The sequence below is a fragment of the Oncorhynchus mykiss genome, chromosome 7, assembly GCF_057628025.1.
Source record: "Oncorhynchus mykiss isolate SJ-2025 chromosome 7, ASM5762802v1, whole genome shotgun sequence".
Classification (NCBI taxonomy): domain Eukaryota; kingdom Metazoa; phylum Chordata; class Actinopteri; order Salmoniformes; family Salmonidae; genus Oncorhynchus; species Oncorhynchus mykiss.
In genome coordinates this window covers 38550593-38566901 of record NC_143028.1, presented here as the reverse complement: position 1 = coordinate 38566901, position 16309 = coordinate 38550593, and the positions used below count along the sequence as shown (strand labels likewise).

General features: G+C 43.4%; 1 protein-coding gene across 2 annotated transcripts in view; it reads left to right on the top strand.

Moving 5' to 3' along the window:
* The first annotated feature begins 9195 nt into the window (after positions 1-9195).
* Positions 9196-16309, top strand: part of trim62.1 (tripartite motif containing 62, tandem duplicate 1) — a 46547-nt gene continuing 39433 nt past the window's right edge. Inside the window, exons 1-2 of one of the 2 annotated variants that reach the window (XM_021609379.3) lie at positions 9196-9456; positions 10339-10880. In XM_021609379.3, coding sequence (XP_021465054.1) covers positions 10473-10880 — 408 coding nt within the window. In that variant the 5' untranslated portion in view covers positions 9196-9456; positions 10339-10472. The remainder of the gene's footprint in view (positions 9457-10338; positions 10881-16309) is intronic. The other variant, XM_021609380.3, reaches the window with a different exon arrangement.

Here is a 16309-nt window from a genome sequence, read left to right as displayed (position 1 = left end):
CCACCTTGCCTGGCAAGGGTTCAGTCTCCTCGCCGCCCGGATGTACTCCAGATTACAGCGGTCAGTCCAGATGAGGAAAGGGTGTTGAGCCCCCTCAAGCCAATGTCTCCACACCTTTAGAGCTTTTACAACAGCCAGCAGCACCCGGTCCCCCAAGTCATAGTTTCGCTCCGCCGGGCTGAGCTTCCTCAAAAAGAAAGCCCAGGGGCAGAGCTTCAGTGGCGCACCCGAGCGCTGTGAGAGCACGGCTCCAATCCCAGCCTCGGATGCGTCCACCTCCACCATGAATGCCAAAGAGGGATTCGGAGGGGCCAACAGGGGAGCCTCGGTAAACAGAGTCCTCAAGCGACAAAACGCTCTGTCCGCCTCAGCCGACCACCGCAGACGCACCGGTCCCCCCTTCAGCAGTGAGGTAATGGGAGCAGCCACCTGCCCAAAACCCCGGATAAACCTCTGGTAGTAATTGTCCAAGCCTAAAAACAGCTGCACCTCCTTTACCATGACAGTCGTGAAGCAGGCACAACAAAACCTATTCCCCCTCAGGAGACTGAAAAGATTTGGCATGGGTCCTCAGATCCTCAAAAGGTTCTACAGCTGCAGTGCCTGGTATGGCAACTGCTTGTTCTCTGACCGCAAGGCACTACAGAGGGTAGTGCAAACAGCCCAGTACATCACTGGGGTCAAGCTTCCTGCCATCCAGGACCTCTATACCAGGCGGTGTCAGAGGAAGGCCCTGAAAATTGTGAAAGACTCTAGCCACCCTAGTCATAGACTGTTCTCTCTGCTACCACACGGCAAGCAGTACCTGAGCGCCAAGTCTAGGTCCAAGAGGCTTCTAAACAGCTTCTACCCCCAAACCATAAGACTCCTGAACATCTCGTCAAATGGCTACCCAGACTATTCACATTGCCCCATCTCCCTCTCTCTACACCACTGCCACTCTCTGTTGTCATCTAGGTATAGTCACTTTAATTAACTCTACCTATATGTACATACTACCTCAACTAACTGGTGCCCAGCACCTTGACACTGTACCAGCAGCCCTCTGTATATGTTGTTATTTTTTACTTCTCCTCTTTAATTACTTGTTGCTTTTATCTCTTATTCTTATCCAATTTTTAAAAAACTGCACTGTCGGCTAGATAAGTATTTCAGTGTAAAGTCTACACCTTTTGCATGTGACTAATGACATTTGATTTGATTTGAAGACAATGACAAAAACTATTTTCCTGACTTGCTTTTCAAAGATGTCTAGAAATGTACACGTTTTGTGCTCTTGCAGGAAGCAATCACTCCCCTGTTGCTGACTGTAAATTCTCTATAACTGAGCTAATGACTCACTAACTAGCAACGGATATGAACAAAATGTGCACACGTGGCTACATGCAGCTCTTGCTTTGATCTCAAAACAAGCGCATCTACCCACGACCACAGCTATAAACACAGTCCAAGTTCAAAGTAAATGCATAGATCCATATATGGCAATGGTCTATTTGCATATAGGCCTACTGCACCGCTGATTGGTTATGTGGCAACGGTCTGTGTAGAGTACAGGCTGAGTCTTGTGCAATCGAATCGAGCTCAGATGCGTTCTGCCTACAACAAAATCGCTTGCATAGTTCGTTTTGTTTCGGTATGTGGCATTGAAAGTGGCTAATATTGCGTTGATCAGTGGCAACCCCTCATTCAGGCCAGGTGGGGCAGAGCTTTTCTGAATAAGGCAGCTCCAAAATGCAGGTGTTTCAGCCAAGCTCAGTGCTTTCTGTGGTGGTGGGGTAGCCAGCGGAAAATACGGAGTGTAGTGTTGGTAATGTTCTCTAGTTGCGCCGTGATTGGCTCAGTGTTCTGTCGCTCATCTACAAAATCTACGGGGAGAGCTCGAAAATTCAAGCCCCTTGGGTGCTGCCATTGAGTTACATTAGAAGCGCCCATCCAAGAAGGCTCAAGGTCACACATAATATTACGCCAAATCACGTTATATAGCTTGGACTGATCAAGTCGACATCATACTTTCAAAATCTTACCTATCAAGCTAGACAAGCAGTCATCATCATGAATCACGTCAACAATCTACTGGCTAATCCTTTTCAATCCTTGTCATATGAAGAGAAATTATAGATAAACCGTATCGGTGGTCATCGGCCATAAACATTAAACAACATGTTGGAAATCACAAATTCAACAATGAGTGGTTTGGGAGGAATCAGTGGCTAACTGCAAGCGTTGCAAAGCAAACTAGCTTGCTATTCAGCCTTTTTGTTTTATCTTTATTTAACTACACAAGTCAGTTAAGAACAAATTCTTATTTACAAAGACGGCTTAACCCGGACAACACTAGGCCAAATGTGCTCCGCCCTATGGGACTCCCAATCACAGCCGGTTGTGATTCAACCTGGAATCGAAGCAGGGTCTGTAGTGACGCCTCTAACATAGAGTGGCGCAGCCTTAGACCGCTGCGCCACTCTGGAGCCCATTTAAGTGGGTGTGTGGTCCAAGTCTGGGTTTGGGTCTCTTTTTCAAGCTTAAAAGGATAAATATTCAACACCATGGGCCAGAAAAGTTTGAATACATTGGCCATACTGTCAATCCGCGTTCATAACAACTGGAAACTCGAATCGGGGAAATGTCAGACTTCAGTGAGTTGAAGACAACTGGGAGCCCAGGCCTCTTTCTAGAGCTCAAACCTGAAGAACACTGATGTCATGATTCAACCTTGTTTTTTCCAGAGTTCCCAGTTGTTTTTAAAACACCAAAAATCCAAAGAATGCCAGACTTTGATGAAAAAGTTTCATGACAAAATTTGCCCACAAGAAGGATCGCCACACCATCTTCCTGTTCAAATGTGATTTGATTGGATTGGATTTGAAGTGAGTCCAAAAATGTATTGTATGCTGCTGCATAAATGATGTAATATACCAGGTAGATACAGTGCCTTGCGAAAGTATTTGGCCCCCTTGAACTTTGCAACCTTTTGCCACATTTCAGGCTTCAAACATAAAGATATAAAACTGTATTTTTTTGTGAAGAATCAACAACAAGTGGGACACAATCATGAAGTGGAATGACATTTATTGGATATTTCAAACTTTTTTAACAAATCAAAAACTGAAAAATTGGGCGTGCAAAATTATTCAGCCCCCTTAAGTTAATACTTTGTAGCGCCACCTTTTGCTGCGATTACAGCTGTAAGTCGCTTGGGGTATGTCTCTATCAGTTTTGCACATCGAGAGACTGACATTTTTTCCCATTCCTCCTTGCAAAACAGTTCGAGCTCAGTGAGGTTGGATGGAGAGCATTTGTGAACAGCAGTTTTCAGTTAATTCCACAGATTCTCGATTGGATTCAGGTCTGGACTTTGACTTGGCCATTCTAACACCTGGATATGTTTATTTTTGAACCATTCCATTGTAGATTTTGCTTTATGTTTTGGATCATTGTCTTGTTAGAAGACAAATCTCCGTCCCAGTCTCAGGTCTTTTGCAGACTCCATCAGGTTTTCTTCCAGAATGGTCCTGTATTTGGCTCCATCCATCTTCCCATCAATTTGAACCATCTTCCCTGTCCCTGCTGAAGAAAAGCAGGCCCAAACCATGATGCTGCCACCACCATGTTTGACAGTGGGGATGGTGTGTTCAGGTTGATGAGCTGTGTTGCTTTTACGCCAAACATAACATTTTGCATTGTTGCCAAAAAGTTCAATTTTGGTTTCATCTGACCAGAGCACCTTCTTCCACATGTTTGGTGTGTCTCCCAGGTGGCTTGTGGCAAACTTTAAACAACACTTTTTATGGATATCTTTAAGAAATGGCTTTCTTCTTGCCACTCTTCCATAAAGGCCAGATTTGTGCAATATACGACTGATTGTTGTCCTATGGACAGAGTCTCCCACCTCAGCTGTAGATCTCTGCAGTTCATCCAGAGTGATCATGGGCCTCTTGGTTGCATCTCTGATCAGTCTTCTCCTTGTATGAGCTGAAAGTTTAGAGGGATGGCCAGGTCTTGGTAGATTTGCAGTGGTCTGATACTCCTTCCATTTCAATATTATCGCTTGCACAGTGCTCCTTGGGATGTTTAAAGCTTGGGAAATCTTTTTGTATCCAAATACGGCTTTAAACTTCTTCACAACAGTATCTCGGACCTGCCTGGTGTGTTCCTTGTTCTTCATGATGCTCTCTGCGCTTTTAACGGACCTCTGAGACTATCACAGTGCAGGTGCATTTATACGGAGACTTGATTACACACAGGTGGATTGTATTTATCATCATTAGTCATTTAGGTCAACATTGGATCATTCAGAGATCCTCACTGAAATTCTGGAGAGAGTTTGCTGCACTGAAAGTAAAGGGGCTGAATAATTTTGCACGCCCAATTTTTCAGTTTTTGATTTGTTAAAAAAGTTTTAAATATCCAATAAATGTCGTTCCACTTCATGATTGTGTCCCACTTGTTGTTGATTCTTCACAAAAAAATACAGTTTTATATCTTTATGTTTGAAGCCTGAAATGTGGCAAAAGGTAGCAAAGTTCAAGGGGGCCAAATACTTTCGCAAGGCACTGTATGTATACCGTAGCTAAGAAGGTAATACTAAGTTTATGTTGTGTAGTAAGCTGTTAGTAGCCCATGTGCCTCATCCTAATAATTTGGTCCCTTTCCCCCTCATAACTTAGCCTACTGTTCTGACTTGGTGGTGCACATGTAGCCTATAGCCTGTTTTAGATAAATGTAATCATTGAATATTGTAAGAGCTTTCATTGTCTGCTTATTGTATGGCCCCTTAATTTATCTTACAGTTTTGACTCAGTATACAGGGAGAATACTGTAAGAATGGCCCATGTTCTGCATTCTGTCACTGTACATTTCAAAAGTGCTGAACAAATAGTTATATTGACTACGTCCTTCCTAACTTGCTCATTAATATCTTAATCAAAGTGATTTGCTCGTTGTCCTTTTATGCCAGAGTTTGTACATCTCAATTGTCAATAAAAACCACATTTGTTTAAACAAGTCAGCCATATCAGCTATGCTTTTTAAAAGGCAGTAAATGAGGCTGAATTAACTGTTTTGCTGCCAGACAAGGCTCCGCTGATAGCCAGGTGTGTTGCTGGTAAGGATTCACTCCATGGTGCTGAAAAGAAAGCTCTGCTGTTGGGACAGCTTGATGTAGGTCCTAACAGTTTGTGGGAACCGTTTGTCACAGTTATAGTGCAATTCAAGTATTGTTTAGTGTTGTGTTGTGGCTTTGCTTGCATTTTTTGTTTTTTTTGCCCTACCAGGATTTACATGCTAAAATCGCCACTGCATGCTTCTCTCCCTGGGCTGATAATTCTTCTGTGCTCTGTGCAGCAGGCAGCAGTCCCGGGGAGCTGAGCAGAAGGACTACTGCGCGCCAGTGCACATGCACAGCTTAGAAGGAACATTGCTTAAGTGTCAATGTCAGTTGGATTTTCATAGCCATGCATGTATAGGTCGAAACAGCAGGTCTGCGGGAAAGAAAGAAAGACTCCAAACAATGCAGGCAGAGCAGAACTAGGACTATACCAAAATCCAGAAAAGAGATGTTCAATTCTACAACCACCTAAAATGAAGTGTTGCCCACACACTCCACCACAAAGCCCTCACCTACAGAGAGATGAACCTAGAGAAGAGTCCCCTCAGCCAGCTGGTTCTGCGTCTCCGTTCACAAACACAGAGCCCATAGATCCCCAAATTAGACCCAACCAAATTATGAGAAAGCAAAACTATTTGACACATTGGAAAGAATCAACCAAAAAATTGAGCAAATTGGAATGCCATCTGGCCCTAAACAAAGAGAGTACACAGTGGCAGAATACCTGAGCACTGTGACTAACCCCAAATTAAGAAAATCCTTGACTATGTACAGACTCGGTGAGCATAGGCTTGCTACTGAGAGAGGCCGCCATAGGCTGAAGTTTGAAAGAGAAAATAAATAAACATAAATAAATATAGGTTGTATTTCCAATGTTGTTTGTGCTCCACTGGTTAATTTTTTCTCATGGCAACGGGCCACAAATCTTGCTGCTGTGATGGCACACTGTGGTATTTCACCTAATAGATATGGGAATTATATCAATGTTTGATTTGTTTTCAAATTCTTTGGGGGTCTGTATGATCTGCGGGAAATATAGGTCTCTAATGTGGTCATATATTTGGCAGGAGGTTATGAGGAGGCTGGTGGGAGGAGCTATAGGAGAACGGGCTCATTGTAATGGATGGAATGGAATCAATGGAATGGTATCGAACACACGTTTGACTCTGTTCCATTATTGATATTACAGGCATTACAACGAGCCCATCCTACAATAGCTCCTCCCACCAGCCGCCTTTGATACATTTATATTCTAGACTCTGACATCGCTCGTTGTGATCTTTGTTCATTTCTTTTTTTTAACTTTTTGGATAATGTGTGTATTGTTTTGTATTACTGGACTGTTGGAGCTAGAAACACAAGCATTTTGCTGCACTTGCGTTAACATCTGCAATCTATGTACATAATCACTTATGATTTATAACACACAATTAACAACAATAAATAACGTGTATGTGAATAAGCAACCACAGATTGAACAAAAACTTTTGATGTGGCAGTGTGACACCCATAGTTCGCACAGGTGGAGGAGTTGATTTCTTTTTCTGGACAGGGGAACCCAAAGAGGGTCGGTTTGTTAAATTAATGTTTTTATTTCTTTACCCCTTTTTCTCCCCAATTTCATGACATCCAATTGGTAGTTACAGTCTTGTCTCATTGCTGCAACTATTGTACAGACTCGGGAGAGGCAAAGGTCAAGAGCCATGCAACCTCCTAAACACAACCCAACCAAGCTGCACTGCTTCTTGACACAATGCCCACTTAACCCGGAAGCCAGCTGCACCAATGTGTCGGAGGAAACACTGTGCACCTGGCGACAGTGTCAGCATGCACAGGAGTTGCTAGTGCTCGATGGGACAAGGACATCCCTGCCAGCCAAACCCTCCCCTAACCTGGTCGATGCTGGGCCAATTGTGTACAGCCCCATGGGTCTCCCGGTCGCAGCCGGCTGTGACAGAGCCTGGACTCAAACCCAGAATCTCTAGTGGAACAGCTAACACTGCAATGCAGTGCCTTAGACCACTGCGCCACTTGGGAGGCCCGTTAAGTTAATGTTGAAGTGAACCTAGTGAGAAGCCGATGTTTTGCAGCAGCCATATGGCTCTGAAGAGGAATCATGGAACAAGAACAGGAATATTGGGACAGGGACACAGAAACATGGATTCCTGTGGAGGAATGGAGGTGGAAATAGAGGAAGAGGAGGTTGGATTTGAATCTGAGGAAGATAGTGATAAAAATGTAGATGGGGTGTCGAAGAAGACTGGTGTCAAGCGCCAACAGAGTGAGCCATGATCCAGACTGAGTTCTGGAGGAGAAATGGAAGTGAATGAGTGCGAATTAATAAGTGAGGTGTAAGGTGTGGTGAAGAGATTGGAACCAACGCTTTGCATCGTTGGACATGATAAAAAATTGTCTTGGAGAAACTGGACCTTTGCCTTTTGGTGGATCCATTTGTGGTTTCAGGGTAGGTGGAAAAGGAGTTAAGTACTGTTGAATCAGTGAAGGTAATCTGTAGTGGACTGGTGATATTTGTTTGTTTTTTCTTCTGACCAGAGGGAGCAGGTGCTCCATGTCATGCAATTTGGGTCAAGATCTGTTTCGTGCTTTGCACTTAGGAACAAGGCACCATTGAAAGGAGTGATGGGGTAGCGTTTAGTGAGGTGGGGCAATTGAAGTTGGAGATTCCTGGTGTTTGCGATGCCTGCCATTTGGTGCTGTCACTGTCAGTCCTTTTGAGATTTGAGTCAGAGTCTCTACCCGACAAAGTCATTTTAGGATATATCTGTTATCCTGTTAGAGTTTTTGTGCCAAATCCACTGCGCTGTTTCAGGTGCAACGTTTATGGTCATGTCGCAGCAGTGTGTAGGAGGGAGATTCCAAGATGTGGGAAGAGTGCAGGAGTTTATGGGACAGAGGACTGTGTCATTTCGGTGGATAAAGTTGTGTGTGTCAACTGTAGGGGTGCCCTTGCTGCTGGGGATCAGAAGTGTTTGGTGCGAGAGACGCAGGTTGAAGTGACCAGAGTCAGAGTAGTGCAGAAGGTATCGTATGCTGAGGCAGTGAAGAAAGTAGAGGAGGATAGGTCAAGAGTGAGGAATCCTGAGAGGATCCCAGTGAGTAGGAGATTTGTGTCAGCACAGAGGGATAGGCCATAGAGTGTTTTGAACTTCAGTAAGGTCATAGCAATATCAACTACACCGAAGAAAGGGAAACATAAATCACAGAAAATAGATGTTGTGGTGGCACCAGGAGAAAAGTATTCGGGTATACAAGATTTGACTTCAGAAGAGTTACAGGGTGTGTTTAGTGGGGGTGTTCCATCATCCCAGGCCGTTGGCATGGTGAAGGAGCAAATAGGGTCAAAGTGGTGGAATGGGGTAGTGGGCTTTTTAAATGAGTGTAAGTGGCAGCTGCAGAGAAGTAACTGGGTAGTAGTAGTTGAGCTAAATAAAAAAACATAGTGTTATATAGGTTTAGGTTTGGTTGGTGGTGGAATTGTTATTTATTTATTTAAAATAAAAACACAATTGTAACTTGATTGAACATGCACTATCGCACAGTAGGTGGCGGCATGCACAAAGAAAATATGCGAAGGCCATGATAACAAAGAAGAAGAAGAACAGTTGGTTTGTGCGATTGCTGTCAAAGATGTTTTATAATTAACCCAAGATAGACCACAGCCTGTCGTTTCCAATGGGAGCAAATTAATCATAGTGGGCAGAACAAGCAAGGAATTGGGCAGCGCTAAACACGAGTTAGTGAGATCCTATTGGCGTGTTCTAGCATTTATTATCATATTTCCGTTAGGGAACGCCTACTCTGTAAAGTGCGCAAGTGCATTAACTCAATTCGCCCTTCTAAACAACGCACTTTTTAAAAACGTAGGCAAAGGTTCTACAAAACGCAGTCCACTCTGTTTGTTATAGATTCTAGGTTTGGAAACAGAAAACTGTATGGAGTTCAAATGTTTCTTCGATGAGAAAATTTGCAGAATGTAAGCCAAACTCCATCTAGTTCTATTTTCTCCCACTGCCGGGCAATGGGCTTCCTCTCATCACCATATTTGGTGTGATGGGAAACACCAACCAGATGATTCACATTTATACATCCGGTGAAATATCTGGCTCATTGTTTTATCTGTGTTGCTGTATTCCATTCCTTCCTGAAAGGGACCTGAGCAGAAATTCAGGAGTTGTGCTTGTCACTGTGACAACAGTGCGGTGAGTGAGGTTGTCTGAAATGATTTATATGATGTGGAGCAGTCTTCTTCGATTGTTTTGGTAAAGGTCACAGGGTCGCGTTGAAAGCACCCTGATTTGAAGTAACGTTACCCTAGGAGACTTGCTAAGGTAAGTTTGTCAAATGATCTTCCCTATTGAGGAGGCAGATGTTAGCAATGTTTACAAATCCAACTGGCCAGCAAGGCAACTAAACGTTAGCTATAACTAGCTCGCGAGGTAGCCAATTAACGTTAGATAGCAAACGCTAGCGAGCTGATGTTAGTTTGACAGTTTAACAACTGAAAAATATGAACGGTGAGTTAGCTGACAAGCGAAGTAAAGTACAGACATACCCAGGTAACAAACGTTAACTAAATAAGTTTGTATGGCAAATGGAGGTGCTGTCTCACTTTTTTCTAAACATGTCGATTCGTTAGCCGTAGCTGGCTAGCTTCGAAACATAGCTAGCTTGTTAGCTGATATGACCAGTGTCGAAGGGAGGACAGGTAACGTTAAAATCAATGTTAAAAATACTGCAGTTACTGTGAGCGACACTCCATCTTAGTAGCTAGAAGACAAGGAAAATGTAACCTGCTGTGAAAAAAAATCTCTATCATTTTGATTGAACACAGATGCCATAGCATTGACAGTGGTTCACATTTCCTAACAATTGGTCAAACCACAGCTAACTTCCAGCAACCAGCCTATTCTTGCTGGCTACTGTTTACCAATATATGAAGGCAAAGATAGCTGGTTTACTGCACCTAGTGCTAGTCAGCAATGCCAGTGCCCTCGATCCCTTTATCAGATGTAGTTTTCATTTACATTTTTAAATGTTTTATTTAAACTTTATTTAACCAGGTAGGCAAGTTGAAAACAAGTTCTCATTTACAACTGCGACCCAGTTTTATGTAATATTTTTTTTGTATACCCATAAATGTGAATTGCTGCTTGTTGGATAGCGCTCTGATGGATATGGCGTCCACCCCCCCACCCCCCCACAAAATACAGGAAAATCAAGAGTGGCCAAGATTCTGAAGTGGGTGTCAAAGAACTGCCAAGAGTTGATCTCACAAGCCAGAACATTGTCTTAAAAAAGTATAGCCAGTGTGCAGTTAAATGCAGCTCAACCTCTGTGTTTGCAAATGGCTTGCTGTCTGAAGGATGAGCTCCTGTGTTCCATCTGCCTGAGTATCTACCAGGACCCTGTCAGTTTTGGCTGTGAGCACTATTTCTGCCGAAAGTGCATCACTGAGCACTGGAGCAGACAGGAGCCCCACGGTGTACGAGACTGTCCTGAGTGCAGGAGGACCTTCGCAGACCCTCTTCTCTCCCCAAGCCTCAAGCTGTCCAACATCGTGGAGCGCTACTCAGCCTTCCCGCTGGACGCCATCCTCAACGCGCAGAGGAGCTCCTATCCCTGCAAGGACCACGAGAAGGTCAAGCTTTTCTGCCTCAGCGACAAGAGCCTGGTGTGTTTCTTCTGTGACGAGCCAGCCTTACACGAGCAGCATCAGGTCACCACTATTGACGAGGCCTACGAGGAGATACAGGTCAGTTCCTCCAGTACATACCCTGAGGTGTCCAGAATTATTAGTGGTAACAGTGTTGGTCATAGTCGGGGCCCAGGGGATGAATTAGGGGGAAATGGAGTGGAACAGACAGAAATTGTAAATAGTTTGTTGATATACAAAAGTTTTCTGCCAAACGATGGAGGACAAACCATTGATTTGCAAAATAACACACCGTCTTTGCCCTCAGGCAGCGTAACAAAGAACGGTAAAATAAGGCCATATGAGATTTTCATTACAAATATAGTCTGAAATTCCAAATAGCATCTCTGTATAGACTAATGATGGGGTATAGAGCAACAATTCAATCTATTTCCCTTTGATGTTGCAGATATTACGACATACTTGGTGTCAATTTAATACGGTTAGCCTTTTCTTCAACACTTGGATTAGTCCCACAGAGACCCAATCCCATAACACTGGCATAGCAGTCAGCCTAATCCTGTTCTCTTCTCTTTCTTTGCACTCCATTGAAGTACAGTATGCTTAACAGTACTTGTACTGTTAAACAAGTCCAATCCCATTTGTTTTGTGTATTAAACCCTTAAATCCGTCAACACTCAAGGCAGCTACAGAGACCCACTCTTTGTCCCGAGCCACTGTCTGACTAGAGCTTAGTTGTGATACTGCTGAACGGAAACACTTGATTCACACTGTGGTTGGTCAACACCACTCTGATAAGGACCAGACCTGAGGGCTTATGCTTACCAACACTCAGGCACTCGTCTGAAAGGTTTACACAATCTCCTTACTGCAGTAATTCACACTGACACACGAAGTCTTTAGGGATTGAATGTGGTAGTACAGTATCTTCTTACTGACAAGAACTACAGTATCACGGTCTTGCATAGCCACACCAATTATGCTGCTCAGTGTAGTGGGTATTTTAGGAAGGGGGTACTATGTAATTGCATACACTTTTATGGTGTTGGGTTTGATGTGAAGGTCAGTTAGTCTAGTAGCTAACAGATACTATTTAGGGTATTTTCATTACTTTCAAAGGCATTTGGAAGTAAGTATTTTGCTATTTATTTTAAATGACAAGTAGTTTTAATATTGTTATGTATTTGGAAATACACTTGGAAAGTATTTGAAAATACACTGACTCAAACACACTCTTGTGCATTTAACCCAGGTATCTGAAAATAGTATTTGAAAATGCTTTCAACTAGCAGGCTATTTATAGGAAATGATTTGAACATACTTCCAAATACTTTGAATAGAATTAATTGATTCAGGCCACATTATTTGAAAATATTAAAATACACAGAATTTAAAAAAATGTTTAAATGACAAGGACATATATGTACTTAACTGGCAAATTTGGCTAAATTAGACTCTGGTAAGATGTCAAGAAATATGACGGAAATGTGTAATATACCCTAATCTTTGTATCAGGTGGGAGTCTGGAAGGGGAAGTAGAAGAAAAATGTGCTACATTCATGTGGCTGTAAAATGCAAGCATTAAGCCTATCTGTGGGACGGCAGCAGGCTCTGACTGTTCTTTATGTTATCCCCGTATTGCTTATGTCTGACTCGGGAGGAGAGAGAACCTATTTTTAATATATTCATGTTGAGTACGTGAGAGTCGAAGGTAGTACCCTATTTCACAACGTCTTCCCCCGAGTTCAATTGAAATAGTCTACTTGCTGCTGACTGCTTGCAGCCATTATGAACTGGGAACTGAACTCGACAAGCCTCAAAAACCGTCTGTCTAGGTTTATCCAGGCTGCCTTGGAGCATGAAAAAAGGTCAGAGCAGTGTAATCTCAATGCAGAATTAATTGGTACAACATTCTTGGACAGTTTCTCAACTTGGAGCCTTTTCCAACAGCAACTGTTGTGACGTTTAGTATTACGACAGGAGGTTAAGAAGCTGCCCAGATCTACAGGACTCTGAGAGAAGAGAGGTACCAATAAGTCTCCATTGGAAACAAGTGACTTTTGGCCCCTATGAGTTTGGCACACTTCTGTTTCAAGTGTTTGTGTTCGGATTGTCATTTCTTGTTAAAGTGAAACGAAAGGAACAGGAATGTTGTTCGACTTATTGGCAAACATGTTCTGTCTTTTCAGTTTTGTTTCTTTCCCTGATTTTAGCTAACGAACACCAGTTGGACGGTTGAAACACATTGTTCAATGGTTTTGCCTGTGGGTACAAAGTTCACATTGAACACAAACCCTGATCATTCTGAGTAAGAAGTGTCAAGGTGTGATGAACGAAGGTGCCTAAAAGCAATGTTCAACTCAGAAGGCACTTGAAGTGCCAGGTGGGAAGTCTCTGTCGAGTGGTAGTGATCTAGGGTTTTGCCAGCTGAGACCTAAGGGGATATGTTGCTGGGTGGGATGCCTTTCTTCCTTTTGTTCTCTCTCTGGCTGTAATGACACTGCAAGCGCCATGAGGTTCTCAGTCAGAGAGCATTCCTCTGTACAACAGGCCACCAGTAGGAAATTATTATTATTGTAATATATACTTATAATAATATAACATAGCAGACGTTTATATCCAAAGCAGCTTTGTAATGCATGCATACATTTTTCCGTATGGGTTTCCCCGTGAATCGAACCCACAACCTTGGCAGGGTAAGCACCATGCTCTACCAACTGAGCCGTACAGACCACCGAAAAATAGCTTCAGGCTGACTGACTGACTGACTCACTCACCCGCTCTACTGCCCTGCGTTAAAAGATTGATGTATTTTGAGAGGTGAATTGAAAAGCAGAGTTTGGAGCAGTAATTTGCCCAGCGTTGCTTGCTTTTAGGTTACTTTAGGTTTAGGTTACTTTACTGTCGCTGTATTGCCCATTCCCCGACTGGAAGACTGTGAGGATAGAGCAAAATGTCTCTGGTTACCTTGTTGTTTACGCTGCAATTTACCATGGGGAGTGGTGCAAACATTTTGGTGTTGCACTGAATGCTTTAAAAATAGCCTATATGTTGAGCCAGATAAGTGATGTCTGTTTGCCTGGCCCTGGCCACAGATGAGCCCAGCCAGGGCTTTGGTTGGCTTGTGGCGGGAGCTACTCTCTGGGCTCTGGGCTGGGAGAAAGAGGGTGTAATCTCCTTAGCTTGGCACTCCACTGCTCTGACCTCAGGCAGGCAGGCCAACAGTCTTGTTGGTTGTTGTTGCTGATGTCAGGGGGCTTTGCTCCTGCAGATTGTCATCCCTGTCCCCTGTGGATCCATGCTGCAGTCAAATCTATAATGTGGTAGATGGCATGTCCTCCAACACACACACACACACACACTTTCTGCATGTGCTTTTCAATGTAAAGGATATTAAGGTGGGGATAGAGAAGGATTTGTTGTCAGTTCTGCCATTTGCTTGAGGGAGCAGAGATTCAGAGGGAACTAATGCACTCTGCGTAGGAGCTTTGTGTCTCTGTTCACACAGGAGGGCATGGCTAGCATGATCGCATCTCCCCAACTATTCAGAGCAGATCAACCCCTTTTACAAATACACAATTGGAAATAATGTTTAGTTTAGTTGGTCATTGGCTTAGCCTTATTAGTCTGAAGTCTGGCCATTGAGGCTTCTTGTCTTTTGGATTGCATCTCTGACTGAAGTGTTTGTGGGTGGACAGCTTTGTTTGATGCAATATGGTGCAATCTTTTTCCATGTTAATGCCATCTGAAACAGACTGGGAGATTGCTTATGCTATGTTTGTGGCTGGACATTGCATTGGGAAAGTATTCAGACCCCATGACTTTCCCCCACATTGTGTTACGTTACAGGCTTATTATAAAATGGATGAAATTGTTCCCCCCCCCCCCCCCCCCCCATCAAGCTACACACAATACCCCATAATGATAAAGCAAAAATAAAAACTGAAATATCAAGTATTCAGACCCTTGACTCAGTACTTTGTTGAAGCACCTTTGGCAGCGATTACAGCGTTGTCTTCTTGGGTATGACGCTACAAGCTTGACACGCCTGTATTTTGAGAGTTTCTCCCATTCCTCTCTGCAGATCCTCTCAAGCTCTGTTAGGTTGGATGGGCAGCATCGCTGCATAGCTATTTTCGGGTCTCTCCAGAGATGTTAGATCGGGTTCATCAAGGATCTCTTTGTACCTTGCTACTTTCATCCTAACCTTAATCCTTACTCGTCTCACAGTCCCTGCTGCTGAGAAACATCCCCACAGCATTTAAAAAATATATTTAAAAAAATAATGTAACCTTTTATTTACCAAGGCAAGTCAGCATGATGCTGCTACCACCATGCTTCACTGTAGGGATGGTGCCGGGTTTCCTCCAGATGTGACCCTTGGTTTCATCAAACTAGATAATCTTGTTTGTCATGGTCTGAGAGTCCTTTAGGTGCCTTTTGGCAAACTCCAAGTGGGCTGTCATGTGCATTTTACTGAGGAGTAGCTTCCGTCTGGCCACTCTACTATAAAGGCCTGGTTGGTGGAGTGCTGTCGAGATGGTTGTCCTTCTGCAAGGTTCTCCCATCTCCACAGAGGAACTCTGGAGCTTTGTCAGAGTGACCATCAGGTTCTTGGTCACCTCCCTGACCAAGGTCCTTCTCCCCCAATTGCTCAGTTTGGCCTGGTGGCCAGCTCTATGAAGAGTCTTGGTGGTTCTAAACTTCTTCCATTTAAGAATGATGGAGGCCATTGTATCCTTGGGGACCTTCAATGCTGCAGAACTGTTGTGCCTCGACACAATCCTGTCTCGGAGCTCTACGTACAATTTCTTCAACCTCATTGCTTGGTTTTTGCTCTGACATCCACTGTCAACTATTAGACATTTATATAGACAGGTGTGTGCCCTTCCATATCATGTCCAATCAATTGAATTTACCACAGGTGGACTCCAAGTTGTAGAAACATCTCAATGATGATCAATGGAAACAGGATGCACCTGAGCTCAATTTCGAGTCTCATAGCAAAGGGTCTGAATACTTATGTAAATAAATTATTTTTGTTATTTATTTTTAATAAATTAGCAATAGATTCTAAACCTGCTTTCACTTTGTCATTATGGGGTATTGATGAGGGGGGAAAATAATTTAATCAGTTTTAGAATAAGGCTGTATGTACTGTAATAAAATGTGGAAAAGGGGAAGAGGTCTGAATACTTTATTTTAGGCCCATTTTTCTCTGCTCCATATCGACAAACTGGAATCACTAAGGCCAGTCCCTTAATTGTGATGTGGTCTGTCAGGTTGCAGATCAAATCAATGTATTTCTAAAGCCCTTTTTACATCAGCAGATGTCACAAAGTGCTTATACAGAAACCCAGCCTAAAACCCCAAACAGCAAGCAATGCAGATGTAGAAGCACGGTGGCTAGGAAAACCGGTCAGGGTTCCATAGCCGCAGGCAGAACAGCAGCACACAGGACACCAGATAAGACAGGAGAATTTCACCAGATAGGACAGACTGACCCTAGCCCCCCAGAACAGACTATT